This window comes from Hyperolius riggenbachi, chromosome 4 (assembly GCF_040937935.1).
Source record: "Hyperolius riggenbachi isolate aHypRig1 chromosome 4, aHypRig1.pri, whole genome shotgun sequence".
NCBI lineage: Eukaryota > Metazoa > Chordata > Amphibia > Anura > Hyperoliidae > Hyperolius > Hyperolius riggenbachi.
The window spans coordinates 70,921,944-70,937,039 of NC_090649.1; the positions used below are offsets into that span (position 1 = coordinate 70,921,944).

A 15,096-nucleotide genomic window follows, 5' to 3' on the forward strand; every position below is an offset into this window, starting at 1 on the left:
AGCCACATGCTCAGGGTCTGTGGCTAAAAGCATTAGAGGCAGAGGATCAGCAGGACAACCAGGCAATGTGCATTGTTTAAAAAGAAAGAAACATGTCAGCCTCCATATTCCTCTCACCTCGGGTTTCCTTTAAAGGATATGCTAATACTTCTGGTGATTTTATATAGATGTAATGTCGCTTAGAAGTGGATCAATCAAAAAACCTACAGAGTCTTATTAACCACCTCTATTACACAGTATTCAATTTTTTTTTTTTTATACTTGGTATTTATTGAATTGGCTTGTAAATAAAAATAAAATATTGCCCAGTGGTCACAGTTATGATACATAATAAAACGTAGCGTTGTTGAGAGTATCCTTAGATTACATTTCCCACACTCAGAAAAATGCAGAAGAATACAGAAAAATGCTGTCACCCAGCCCTCAGATATCAGCGACTGCCACAACCCAAAACACAAACATTCAAACTGGATTCAAGAGCATAAACAAGCATCAAATTTGCATACAAAGTGTTCAGTGCCATATGGAGCAGCAGCAGCATCAGATTGCTTGTTTGTCAAACCTACTGGTTTCGGCCTTGTGACTTTGTCAGGGGTGTTTGGGAACAGGTGCAAATAAGGGCAATAGTTGGCTTAAAAGGGAACTGAAGAGGTATACGGAGGCTGCCATATTTATTTCCTTTTAATCAATACCAGTTGCCTGGCAGCCCTGCTGGTCTATTTCTCTGCAGTAGTATCTGAACAACACCAGAAACAAGCATGCAGCTAGTCTTGTCAGATCTAACTTTAAAGTCTGAAACACCTGATCTGCTGTATGCTTGTTCAGGAGCTATGGCTAATAGTATTAGAGGCAGAGAATCAGCAGAACTGCCAGGCAACTGGTATTGTTTAAAAGGAAATAAACATGGCAGCCTCCATATACCTCTGTCTTCAGTTACCCTTTAATACGCAGCCACGGCCATATTTGCGCAGGCGCAGTAAAGCCGCACTCGTGCATAAAGAGGAGCAAGGGAGCGAACTTCAAGAGGTCCCAGGCAGCAGCGGGGGTCTGGTGGACGATGTGGGAAGCCACAGGAGGAGTACAAATTTCTGCATTGTAAGCAGAGCCAATAAGCACGGTGCACTTACTTCTTTCTCAGACTCTGGGATTATAGCAGCAAAATTGTCAGGAAAAACTCCTTCTTTCCCATTAAGTTCTCCTTTCCACCATCCGGGATCTCCAGTATCCTGCGAGAGACAGACAAGCATCGTCCTTATGGTGCCCATACACGATACAATAAAAGCGTTAGATTTTCCTGTTTATACAATCTAAATGATCAAATGAAACTTGAAATTTTTTTTTCGATCAAGAAATTCGAACGATTATCCCGTTTTTTCGAGAAAAATCTGATCGGACATGCTGGAAAAATCTTTACATTCAATCTAACGGAATAATCAAACTAAATTATCCAATCGAAAAAAATTTGTACCATGTATGACCACCATTAGTGAAGAAAAGGCCACTCCTGGCATGGCCGTCTCCGCTGAGCACTTACCTTGCTTATTAGCTGGATTACGTCTCCTTCTTTGAAACTGAGCTCGTCATTGGAGCCCTCATAGGGGAACAACGCTCTGCACGTCTCTTTGGCTTTGAGAAAAGTAGAGCGAAACAAGCGTGAAATGAGGCAGATCATAAAATAGGCATAAAAAAATGGTGTAAAGTGAACCTGAGGTTGAAAATAAACTGATGAGATAAACAATTGTATTTATACTCCTCAAAATGACCTAAAAATTAACTCTTTCAGGCAGCAAAATAAAACAAGTAAAACAGCCTGGTTATTAATAAGTTTTGCACTGTACATACACCTGTTTGTCACATGTCGCCCCGGGTACACTTTAAAGAGGAACTTTATTCAGTTTCTTCATTGTTCTGAATAAGGTGATGGCTGTAACTAGATGGCAGCATGGTGGTGTAGTGGATTGCGTGCTTGCCTTGTAGCGCTGCAGACCCACATTCAAAGGACATTCAGGACTCTATCTGCATGCAGTTTATTCGACACCCCCCTCCCCCCCATTTGCGTGGGTTTCCTCCGGCACTCTAGTTTCCATCCAAATGCCAAACACATACGAATAGGTTAATTGGTTCCCCCAAATATTTGGCGTATAGCAGATCCGAGCTAAAAAACTAACTATAACAAGTAACTTGTCTATATATCTTATCTGAAGTTTAGATAGTTTACACAGCAAATATAGCTGCAAACGGCTTCAAAAGAAAATGATTATTTCTTCCTGTGATACAATGACAGCAGCCATGTTGTTTGTATACATTACACAGAGGCAGGCTTATCTGTATCTTGAGCACTCAGCCTGTGAAAAAAACGTAATCCCCCCTCCTCCCTCCGCCTCTGAAATCAATGGCTAGTAACACCTCCTCCTCCTCCTGCCCAGACTGAGCTCCCATGAGCCCTTGCTACTGCCAAAGCGCTCTGAAATCCTGTGGGTGTGGTTTATTTAGTTTATAGGGAATAAGAGTATTAAAACAAAAAAGTATTTGGTTTGAGGAATGCCCTATAAACAATAGGAAAGGAACACAACTGTGCAATGAGTAAAAGTTCACCTCGGATCCACTTTAAGCTGATCACACACACTGGTGGATGTGGCCATCAGATCCCTCTCAGATCATTATCTGATCAGAGAGGGATCCATCTGATTGAATCACTACACACGCTACTCACAGGTTTTTAAAAGATTTTCGCATGAAATCGGTTGAATGTCTGTGTGCACTGCCTGCCGGTCCCCCAATCACTCCCCTCCATGGACCGCGCAGTGTAGTCAGCAAATCAACTGTCTGTCTTCTCTCCACCGCCAGGCTCTCTTTCTTGTAGCTTGTCTCCTGTGTGCCTGTGTCACGTGGTAAACACTACAAGCACCGTGGCATGTACTTTACGTGACCACTAGGGGCCTCTAGTGTTTGTGACATTACACTGGGCACACAGAAGAGAAGAGACAGGAAGCAGAGCCCGGCGGTCATGCAATCCAACTAATCAATTGATTTTTTTTTTTAAAAAATATGAAAAATCTTGTAGAAAAGGGACACAAGAACTTGGATCAATCTGTCTCTAATGGACATCATTGTGAACACCTGATTGCGTGTCACTTTGGTTTTCTGTCTTAGGATATCTAGGAGGCAAAATCTGACTGGAGTGGTCGGTAAATCTAAGTTCGATGGGGGCGGAGCAAGAGTGGTGATTGATAGCAACGTAGTGTTGCACAACGTCACGTTAACAGTTTGTACTCCATTTCCTATGTGATTTACAATAGAAAAAGGAAAGTGCTGGTTTTCTTTAATCTGTGACGAATTTATGCAAAACATTTATACTTACCTGGGGCTCCCCTCCAGCCCCCTTCAGGCTGTGGGCTACCTCGACGTCTCTCTGGTCGTCCACTAGCCATTCCGGTATTCCTGTCGGTCACACTCGATCGCACACACATGCGCCTGGCCACATGGCCGGGGGTGTTGTGTGCCTGCGCAGTGGCTTCCAGTGCATACTTGAGAAGAGTGAAAGGTGTGTGCTTCTGACCAGTTTCACCCGACTTATATACTGGCTGCATCAAGTCTAATGACTCATTTCAACTGACTCATCTAATGAATATGGCAAAGTGTTGCAAGCTGCAATCGCCTACCAGATTATGCAGGATCTAAGGCTACCTCCCTGCCATTCCTGCAGGAGTTGGCCCGCGCAAATACTTGCATCTCAACAGGGGTGCCACGTGTAGGCCTCCTTGTGGCGCCCTCCGACTGGCAGAACTACCAGGATGGCTAGCAGACGACCGGAGAGACGGCACGGCAGCCCAGCCTGAAGGGGGCTGGTGGAAGCCCCAGGGAAGAATAAATGTCTTGCATCCATTCATCTCCTTTAAGCAATATATCCCTTAAAAAGCAAATGTAAGCACAGGCTATGCAATTACAAGATAACAAAAAAAAAACAAACAAAAAAAAAAAAAAGGATTAGCCTGTCCCATTCACAGAACACACGTTACCTTTGGGTTTGCCGTCTACCTCCGTTCTTGGTAGTTCCGAGCTTGTGGTGCGAGACACCTTTGCTGCTGGTTGTGGGGTAGGTGATGGCTGCCAAACACATGGAATAATAGTCAATACTTCTCCAAGACACACATTTAAATAATAAAAAAAAAAGTAAAGAAAAAAAAGTTGAGTAGCAAATCTAAACCTTGAAGTGGGATAAACGTAACATTCAATAAAAATGTGTTTTCCAACTTTTTATTACACGTGCAGTTATCCTATTTCCTTTTGTGAACAAGTAATATTGTCTGTCTACAAATTCCCAAAGTACAGTTTATCTGCTGTGAAAGCTGCCATTGCATTTTACTGCATAGCTGCTGTATTGATATATTAAAATCCATTTAGCTGCTGTATTGATATATTAAAATCCATCTAGTCATCACTTCTCAGCTCTTTCTACTTCTCAGCTCAGTACTTTTCAGTTTCAGCACACTGCTGGCTGTATACTAAATGTTTCTGACAAAGGAATGTAAACAAAAGATAATGTTCTCACCTCTTCGGATGCAGCCAGAAGCTGCCCAGTGAAGCAAGGAGCTTTCCAGTGAAGAACAAAGCGCTGTGTTTAACTGTTTGAATGCTGTTCTGCTACAATTCTATTTTTTTGTGGTAGAATGTATGCTGTAAATAATCTTTTAGAGCAAAGAGAAAATGCTGAGTTTCACACCACTTTAAGTCTGCCATAGTCCCTGTGATCTTTACTCAAGTACATAACAAGTGACTGTGCAGCCGCAGTAAGCGGGACGCTCCTCTCACCTTTTCTGGCTTCTTGATTTCAGGGTCTGCTACTGGTAATCTCGGCTTGAGCCTCACAGAGCCTTCTTTGAAAATGTCTCCAAAGCCGACTCCCATGACTTTCTTTGGCTGGGCGACGCCTATAGGAGATCCCTCCACATTATTGGTTGGAGATAGTACAGGTGACGCAGGGGAAGCACCAGCAGGGGCTGCAGGAGGTTCTGCCAGAAGAGGTAGACAGCAAAGTGCTTGTTATTGGTCAAGTCAGACTGCTGCACGCATTTATCTCTACAATATGCTCTTTGTAGTGGAAATAATCAAAGATACATTATAGGGCATGCATTACGTCATGAAAGCACTGTGGCGTAGTGGGCAATAATGTGGTGTAGTGGGCAGCACGGTGGAGTACTGGTTAGCGCTCTCGCCTTGCAGCGCTGGGTCCCTGGTTTGAATCCCAGCCAGGTCAAATATCTGTAAGGAGTTTGTATGTTCTCCTTGTGTCTGTGTGGGTTTCCTCCGGGTACTCCAGTTTCCTCGCACATCCCAGAAACATACAGATACAGTGGTGTGAAAAACTATTTGCCCCCTTCCTGATTTCTTATCCTTTTGCATGTTTGTCACACTTAAATGTTTCTGCTCATCAAAAACCGTTAACCATTAGTTAAAGATAACATAATTGAACACAAAATGCAGTTTTAAATGATGGTTTTTATTATTTAGTGAGAAAAAAAACTCAAAACCTACATGGCCCTGTGTGAAAAAGAAATTGCCCCCTGAGCCTAATAACTGGTTGGGCCACCCTTAGCAGCAATAACTGCAATCAAGCGTTTGCGATAACTTGCAACAAGTCTTTTACAGCGCTCTGGAGGAATTTTGTCCCACTCATCTTTGCAGAATTGTTGTAATTCAGCTTTATTTGAGGGTTTTCTAGCATGAACTGCCTTTTTAAGGTCATGCCACAACACCTCAATAGGATTCAGGTCAGGGCTTTGACTAGGCCACTCCAAAGTCTTCATTTTGTTTTTCTTCAGCCATTCAGAGGTGGATTTGCTGGTGTCTTTTGGGTCATTGTCCTGCTGCAGCACCCAAGATCGCTTCAGCTTGAGTTGACGAACAGATGGCTGGACATTCTCCTTCAGGATTTTTTGGTAGACAGTAGAATTCATGGTTCCATCTATCACAGCAAGCCTTTTAGGTCCTGAAGCAGCAAAACAACCCCAGACCATCACACTACCACCACCATATTGTACTGTTGGTATGATGTTCTTTTGCTGAAATGCTGTGTTACTTCTACAACAGATTTAACAGGACACACACCTTCCAAAAAGTTCAACTTTTGTCTCGGCGGTCCACAAGGTATTTTCCCACAAGTCTTGGCAATCATTGAGATGTTTTTTTAGCAAAATTGAGACGAGCCTTAATGTTCTTTTTGCTTAAAAGTGGTTTGCGCCTTGGATATCTGCCATGCAGGCCATTTTTGCCCAGTCTCTTTCTTATGGTGGAGTCGTGAACACTGACCTTAATTGAGGCAAGTGAGGCCTGCAGTTCTTTAGATGTTGTCCTGGGGTCTTTTGTGGCCTCTCGGATGAGTTTTCTCTGCGCTCTTGGGGTAATTTTGGTCGGCCGGCCACTCCTGGGAAGGTTCATCACTGTTCCATGTTTTTGCCATTTGTGGATAATGGCTCTCACTGTGGTTCGCTGGAGTCCCACAGATTTAGAAATGGCTTTATAACCTTTACCAGACTGATAGATCTCAATTACAGTACTTTTGTTCTCATTTGTTCTAGAATTTCTTTGGATCTTGGCATGATGTCTAGCTTTTGAGGTGCTTTTGGTCTACTTCTCTATGTCAGATAGCTCCTATTTAAGTGATTTCTTGATTGAAACAGGTGTGGCAGTAATCAGGCCTGGGGGTGACTACAGAAATTGAACTCAGGTGTGATAAACCACAGTTAAGTTATTTTTTAACAAGGGGGGCAATCACTTTTTCACACAGGGCCATGTAGGTTTTGAGTTTTTTTTCCTCACTAAATAATAAAAACCATCATTTAAAACTGCATTTTGTGTTCAATTATGTTATCTTTGACTAATAGTTAATGGTTTTTGATGAGCAGAAACATTTAAGTGACAAACATGCAAAAGAATAAGAAATCAGGAAGGGGGCAAATAGTTTTTCACACCACTGTAAGTTAATTGGCTTCCACCTAAATTGGCCCTAGACTACAATTCTTACACTACACGATACATACATAGACATAACTATGGTAGGGATCAGATTGTGAGCTCCTCTGAGGGACAGTTAGTGACAAGACAATATATACTCTGTACAGCGCTGTGTCGGCGCTATATAAATAAATAAAATGAAAATGAAAAAAAACAATAATAATATAGCTCGCATTCTGCAATGTGTACAGTGTGGAGGATTCCATCGGGGAGGCACAGCAGACAGAAGTTAATTGGCAATTATAAGCTTGTCTAAATGCAGCCATACACTGACGATTGCCACCAGATCGACCAACAGATTGATCCCTCTCTGATCTAATCTGATCACAGAGGGATCTATTAGCTGCCCATACAATGTACACAGATTTTGAATAGATTTCAGCATGGAATCGATTCACAACCTGTGGAGCTGCCGCCTGCTCGCCGCCCCCATTTGGTCTCCTGCTGGCTGCAGCAATACATGACCTGTCCGCTGGCATCAGTCCCCGGGTCCGTGCTGTCCCTTTCTCCGGGTGGCCGCCTTCATACTCTCTTCACTTCCTGCCCCGTCCTGTCAGAAGGGGAAATTCAAACATTAGAGTGCCCTCTACTGTTAGAACTTCTGCTGGTCACAGGTTGGGATAGGAAGTGAAGAGATGATGATGAAGGCCAGCCGGAGAAAGGGACAGCAGGGACTCGGGGACTCGCGCCAGCAGACAGGTGACATCATTGCTGCGTCAGTGGTCCCCAAATCGAACGCTGCTAATGACACACTCCTGACCCACCGGCGATCAAGCAAAATTTTCCTCCTGGACAGATCGACGGAATTGAACGATTTCAGATGGAAATAAGTCGATCAGTCAGTGTAAAAAGATGAGGGAAAATGAGTTTTTTTTTTAAATAATAAACCACGTTTTTAGAATTTTTAATTTGCTATAGAACTGCTTTGGGAGTTAAAAATGATGCTCGGTTCACTTTAAACATTGCTTATTTAGGTCTAATGGACAGCAGGAGCGATTCCTATTGGTTCCGCACTGCGTGTTAAACGAGAAAGCCACTAATGGTGTCAAACCGGACGGTAGCTGTTCCAAGGACAATCGTGCTGGACACGGCCATACAGTGACTCGCTGAGTATCCAGATGACAAGCTTGAACTGTGCTCTTATGAGTAGCTATAATTATCATGAACAGCAGTAAATACACAGCAAGACCATTCTTTATTGAAGTTGATAGAGCACACTGTGGCAGATTTATTAAAGTGCCTGGCCTCATGGTGTGCATAGACAGCCATGGGTGGCGCTACATTAGAGCACGCTGGGGCACTGCCTCCCCCCCTGGAAATCACTGTGCACCCCCCAAGTGCCACCCCTGCTCTGTAACATACAGTTTCCAGCAGCATACAGTGAACAGTATAGTGTCTGTAAAAAAGCTCTCCATGTCAGCCTGAGTTGGCCTCAATTCACTAAGATCATGCTGGAGATAATAAGGCAAGAGAAAACTTACCACCACACAGTGAGAGAGTTATCTTATCTCTTCATTCCTTACGTTACCTCCTCTGTAGTTAATTTACCTCCTCTGTAGTTATTTTCACATGCAGTTAATGAACAGCCTGTCTTTAACTTTGGAGTTATTTTAAGGATTAAAGAGTTAACTTAAAGACAGAAGAGTTAACTTTAGGTTTGCCTGAGGTAAAATGTTTCCTGAATACTACATGCCTTATCACCATGGTAACAACTCTAGAAGAGTTATTAAAGACAGGAGATAAGCTTAGTGAATTGAGGCCAATGTGCCTTATCGATTTGCCATAAAAACCCCACAATCCTTTCAAGTTCTTTGTAATTAATCCGGATGAAACTTATTTTTGCAAAAAAAAAAAAATCTCCCTACCGCCTTCTGAGCGTTTGTTCTATCATCATCAGTGAACAGCAATAGAGTCTGAAAAAGGCTTACAAGATAAAAGCTTGCAGTTTTTCTTTTAAAGAGACACTGAAGCGGAAAAAAAATGATGATATTATGATTTGTATGTGTAGCACAGCTAAGAAATAAAACATTAAGATCAGATACATCAGTCTAATTGTTTCCAGTACAGGAAGAGTTGAGAAACTCCAGTTGTTATCTCTATGCAAACAAGCCATTAAGCTCTCCGACTAAGTTAGTGGTGGAGAGGGCTGTTATCTGACTTTTATTATCTCAACTGTTCCTGGACTATTTACTTTTCCTCTGCCAGAGGAGAGGTCATTACTTCACAGACTGCTCTGAAAGACTCATTTTGAATGCTGAGTGTTGTGTAATCTGCACATATTAGAGAATGATGCAATGTTAGAAAAAACACTATATACCTGAAAATAAAAGTATGAGAATATTTTCTTTGCTGCTAATCTTCTAGTAATTATTCATAGTACACAACAAATTCATCATATTTTTTTTTCGCTTCAGTGTCGCTTTAAATAAGCCACTAGTTCGGTTTGTGATGTTTACTTTTGGTTCCTATCATTGCTGAACTAGTTAGCCTGAATTTTAATACCCGAGTTTGGCAAAAAACTAAAATTCGCCATACAAACATTGATTTTGATCAACCAAATGGGCACCACCAGCCATCATGCCTTCCACTCAAAATTTGAAGCTGCAGCCGCTTACCCACCACTGTGGACAGCTCTCGCTGATACAAAGTCACATTCTGCACATTCCTCTAGAGTCTAGACTGTAAGCTTGAAAGGGCAGGGACCTCCTCCTAGCGTTTAAGGCCCTGTACCCACTATGCGATTTTTGCAGCAATTTTTTCAATGACCAATGATCTTTTACAGGAGCGCAATTAGCGCAATTAGGGTACAGGAGCGCAATTAGACAAACAACGTTTGGCGATTTAGTGGCACTAACAGTGGATCGGATCTTTAAAAACACCAACAACTTCCACGCAAAGTACCGCGATCGATTGACTTCCCGTTTGCGCCAGTTGCATGTTCCTGCGGGTAGGAGGATGGATTGGGGACCCTCATTCATCTGGAGGCGTCACTTTGAGGTTCCCCCAAACCATCTTCAGGCGAGTACTGAGCTTTATTCTGATGAAGTTATCATTTGAACATGTACCAGTATTGGAGATGTCTCACACCACACATCAGCTATGTATTTGTATTGCTGGAGATTATTGAACAGATTCAGTGTTCTCACCAGAAGTTTTTTTCCAGCCGTGCGGCATGTAAAAGTAGCCGAGTGGGGTGCGAGGGAGCAATGCAGGAATGGTGCAACTCTGTTTACAGCATAGGAGGAGGATAAGTAGGTGAGCTGATGACAGCCGGGTGCTCACCAAAATTAGCCACTAAAGTGGAGCACCCGGCTAAAATAGCCTGGGGAGAACACTGAGATTATTGTGGATTGTGCGGATTATTGAACTTCTGGTGTGTCTATACTCCCCAATATTTGTTTAGCACTATGTACAGTGCTACAGAAGATGTCGCTATATATAAGAAATAATAATTCTGTAACACTTTATGCAGATCTGTAAGTGTAGCATGGCTGTGTTAAGCTGTATGATCTGCTGAACTCTGACCTTTAAGCTTCTGCATTTATACTGAGAAATAAGCACTGCCCTTCACCATGGCACAGCACTCTAGTCCCGTTAAGGGAGCTGAAAATAGAAGTCTGGCAACGCCAGGTTCTGGGAAATGGCCCTGAAACGACTTCCTAAACTTTAAAAAAGTGCAGTATCAGCTGGAATTTAAAGGGAACTTCCACTTTCGCTGAGAAAAGCTGCTGTAAACATACTGTGCTCTTGAACACACCAGTGACTCAAGTCTCTCAGTGGTTAACACTGAAAACAATAAGCAAACTGTTGTAGTTTCATGAAGAGCAGAAAGCCACAAATTAGAGGCTAAAACAACATAAAAAAAACCATTAGATTCTCATCAGCTGAAAGGATGGTTCCCGATAATTTTGGGCAAAAATCACAAGCGTGTGCCGGTATCCCGCGATGTTGTGGACCTCTTCTGCAGAGATCTGCCTAGTCTTATCTGCCACACAAACTTCCTCCATCCCTCCACACACAAGATGAATAACTACAGGCCTATTACTCAATTGCTACCAATTGCTCAATTGATGATAATTTTTGATCAACTCAATGGCTTCAGCAGATTGAAGATCAAATACACTAAGGCTACTTACACACCAAGACGTTATGGTCGCATAACGTGCCCCTAATGCAACGCATGGTGGTGTTGAAGCTGGACGTCAGATTGAGCCGCGTTATGTGGCTCTCAAAGCAGCCGCTCCAGGATAGTGATGGGAAGTCCGGATCTTTTTAAGGATTCGGATCATTGAAAAGATCCGGATCTTTGAACAGAATCATTTGAATCATTTTACTAGGGAAGCCGACTGGGTGAAATGACTAGCAGGACAGGACTTTCCCTGCACTGTACATTCTGTATGTTCCTGTTTCCTCCAGACAGACATCCACTGTGAACCGAATCTTTCATTGTGATGATCCGGATGATTCGACAAAAAAGATCTGGATCAAATGAACGATTCGTTCATGATCCAGACAACACTACAGTCCTACCATGAGTCTCTGCAGTGCAGTGAATATTAATTAGCCATGTGGCTGGCAGAGGAGGAGGGGAGACCTCTTCCTCCAGCATTACTGAGCATGTGCAAACAGTCTAACGTGGCTTAGCCCAGTATAATGTACAGCATGCAGCACTTTGTTTAAACGTGCTGCGTTACTATGCAACGCAACGTGGGCACTGTGAACAGCACAATTGATTTTTACAGTGCTGTGAGTCAGGCTGCATTACTGGCTGCTGTAACATAGGACTTTAACGTCCCACTGTGAAACCAGCCTAAAACCATTAAATGGCTAACTTTAGCGCAACACACACACACACACACACACACACACACTGCACATACACACACTGTCATACACACACACACACACACACACACACACACACACACACACACACACACACTGCACATACACACACACACACACATACATACACATGCACACACACACACACACACACACACACACACACACACACACACACACACACACACACACACACACTGCACACACACACAGTGCACACACACACACAGTGCACACACACACACAGTGCACACACACACATACATTTTTTTAAGGAGGTGTGTCTTAACCTCTTGACGACCAGCTAACGCCGATTGGCGTAAACTGGTCGTCTGCGGGTTACCATGGAAACGGCCGCTCGATCGAGCGGCCTTTCCATGTCAGTTCACGGAGGGTGTCTCCGTGAACAGCCGGAGAGCCGCCGATAGCCAGGATAGTGATGGGAAGTCCGGATCTTTTTAAGGATTCGGATCATTGAAAAGATCCGGATCTTTGAACAGAATCATTTGAATCATTTTACTAGGGAAGCCGACTGGGTGAAATGACTAGCAGGACAGGACTTTCCCTGCACTGTACATTCTGTATGTTCCTGTTTCCTCCAGACAGACATCCACTGTGAACCGAATCTTTCATTGTGATGATCCGGATGATTCGACAAAAAAGATCTGGATCAAATGAACGATTCGTTCATGATCCGGACAACACTACAGTCCTACCATGAGTCTCTGCAGTGCAGTGAATATTAATTAGCCATGTGGCTGGCAGAGGAGGAGGGGAGAACTCTTCCTCCAGCATTACTGAGCATGTGCAAACAGTCTAACGTGGCTTAGCCAGTATAATGCACAGCATGCAGCACTTTGTTTAAACGTGCTGCGTTACTATGCAACGCAACGTGGGCACTGTGAACAGCACAATTGATTTTTACAGTGCTGTGAGTCAGGCTGCATTACTGGCTGCTGTAACATAGGACTTTAACGTCCCACTGTGAAACCAGCCTAAAACCATTAAATGGCTAACTTTAGCGCAACACACACACACACACTGGATTTTTACTTACCTGGAGCTTCTTCCAGCCCCCTGTGGTCTGGCAGCTCTCTCAATGCCCTCCTGGTCCCCTCCGTTATGCCACAGGCAACCTCAGTGTTCTCCCCAGAATTTTTTTTTCAAGCAGGGTGGCATGAAAAAGTAGCCGGGTGGTGTGAGATGAGAAAATGGAAGGCCGGAGCTTTTCTGCACAACTCTGCTTACAGCTGCGGAGGTGGTGAGCCGATGACAGCCGGGTGCTCACCAAAACTAGCCGGGTAGAGAACCCAGCTAAAAGAGCCTGGGGAGAACACTGCAACCCCATTAAAGCCCAAGGCTCAGCTCAGTTGTGGACTACTGCATGTAATGCTGGTCCTGGTCACGTATGCCCTTTAAAGGAATCGTCAGGCAAAAGAAAAAATATGAGTTTCACTTACCTGGGGCTTCTCCCTGCCCCATGCAGCCATACTGTGCCCTCGTAGTCACTCACTGCTGCTCCAGTCCCCAGCCGCCAGCTAGTCTTGTTTTTGCCGACCTCAAGGTCGGCGGGCCGCACTGCGTACATTTTTACACATACCCCCTAGTGGAGAAACATTAACGCATAAATTTTTTCGCGTTAGTGGTGCATCTCTAATACATTTTAGCGTTAGAGTTGCAACGCGAACATTTTTTAGCGTTGCACTGCTAACGTGAAAAAATTTATGCATTAATGTTCTTGCACTAGCGGGAATTCGTAAAAATGTACGCAATGTGGCCCACCGACCCCGAGGTGTGCAAAAACGAAACTAGCTGGTGGCGGGGGACTGGAGCAGCAGTGAGTGACTAAAAGGGCACAGGATGGATGCAAGGGGCTGGTAGAAGCCCCAGGTAAGTGAAACTCATTTTTTTTCCTTGCCTGATGATTCCTTTAAGTGTTCTGCACATGGGCAGTTCAAAAGGAATCAGAATCATTTATTTCGCCAAGCATGAGCGATCATGCCCGGAATTATTTTTGGCACATACATATAGCTCAGGAAGAAGACAGAGAAGAATGCATAGCGACAGAGATAGATTACATTGTGCGTTTTACATCATACATACATCAAAGTTCATTTAGTGGCCTAAAGATGACCAGCAGTTAGCCTTGTGAGGTGGTTGCTTCAGTTGACTGATCGGGCGTGGCGCAGCCCGCCCCCCCAGCTTGTTTGGGCTTGCACTGATGGGAGTAAGTGGAGGGAATTCAGGTGGCTGACAGCCGATGGGAAGAAGGAGTTTGTGTCTAGCGGTCTTTGTGGGGATGGCTCGAAGTCTCCAGCCCAGAGGGAGCAACCTGAAGTAACGGTGGCCTGGGTGCGAGGGATCATTGGCGATCCTCAATTCCCTGGATTTCAGTCTCTTGTTGTGCAGTAGTGCAAGTGAGGGGAGGGGGCGCCCGATGACCCTCTCTGCCGACCTGATGACCCTCTGTAGTTTGAACTTGTCGCTGGCGGTGGCGCCGGCATACCAGACCAAGATGGAAGGGCAGAGGATTGACTCAGTGGTGGCGGACTAGAAGCTGGTCATAATTTCTTTGGTCATGCCGACCTTCCTTAGCTGCTGGAGGAAGTAAAGTCTCTGCTGTGCTTTCCGTTGGATGGTCGTGACACTGGGCTTCCAGCTGAGATCGCTGGAGATAGTAGTGCCCAGAAGGCAGGCGCAGGGCACTCTGGCCACCTCGGTGCCATCAATATAGATTAGAGGTGGGGTGGGAGCAGACCTCCTGAAGTCCACGATTAGCTCGACAGTCTTTGCTGTGTTAAGTACCAGCCTGTTCTCCTTGCACCAGTTGCAAATTCTCTACACCTTCTCCACCATTAACCTTCCTCGGACTATGCCACCGGAAGGCACCGCTCAGGCCCCGCTGGGCCGATTTGCACATTTTTTTTTTTGCTACAGGCAGCTAGCACTTTGCTAGCTGCGTGTGAAATCCGATCCGTCGCGCCGCAGTCCCCCCCCCCCCCCCAGATCCCGTGCGCTGCCTGGCCAATCAGTGCCAGGCAGCGCTGTGGGGTGGATCGGAGTCCCCTTTGACGTCACGACGTCGATGACGTCATCCCGCCCGTCGCCATGGTGACGGGGGAAGCCCTCCAGGCGATCCCGTTCTTTGAATGGGATCTCCTGATCTCCGATCACCGGAGGCGATCGGAGGGGCTGGGGGGATACCGCTGAGCAGCGGCTATCATGTAGCGAGACCCT

General features: G+C 44.6%; 1 protein-coding gene across 2 annotated transcripts in view; it reads right to left on the bottom strand.

Moving 5' to 3' along the window:
* The window catches only part of CD2AP (CD2 associated protein), a 165,282-nt gene that overhangs the window by 35,970 nt on the left and 114,216 nt on the right, over window positions 1–15,096 (bottom strand). For both annotated transcript variants that reach the window (XM_068280202.1, XM_068280203.1), the window contains 4 exons: window positions 4,813–5,012; window positions 4,020–4,107; window positions 1,535–1,626; window positions 1,128–1,226 (listed from right to left, as the gene is read on the bottom strand). In XM_068280202.1, coding sequence (XP_068136303.1) covers window positions 1,128–1,226; window positions 1,535–1,626; window positions 4,020–4,107; window positions 4,813–5,012 — 479 coding nt within the window. The remainder of the gene's footprint in view (window positions 1–1,127; window positions 1,227–1,534; window positions 1,627–4,019; window positions 4,108–4,812; window positions 5,013–15,096) is intronic.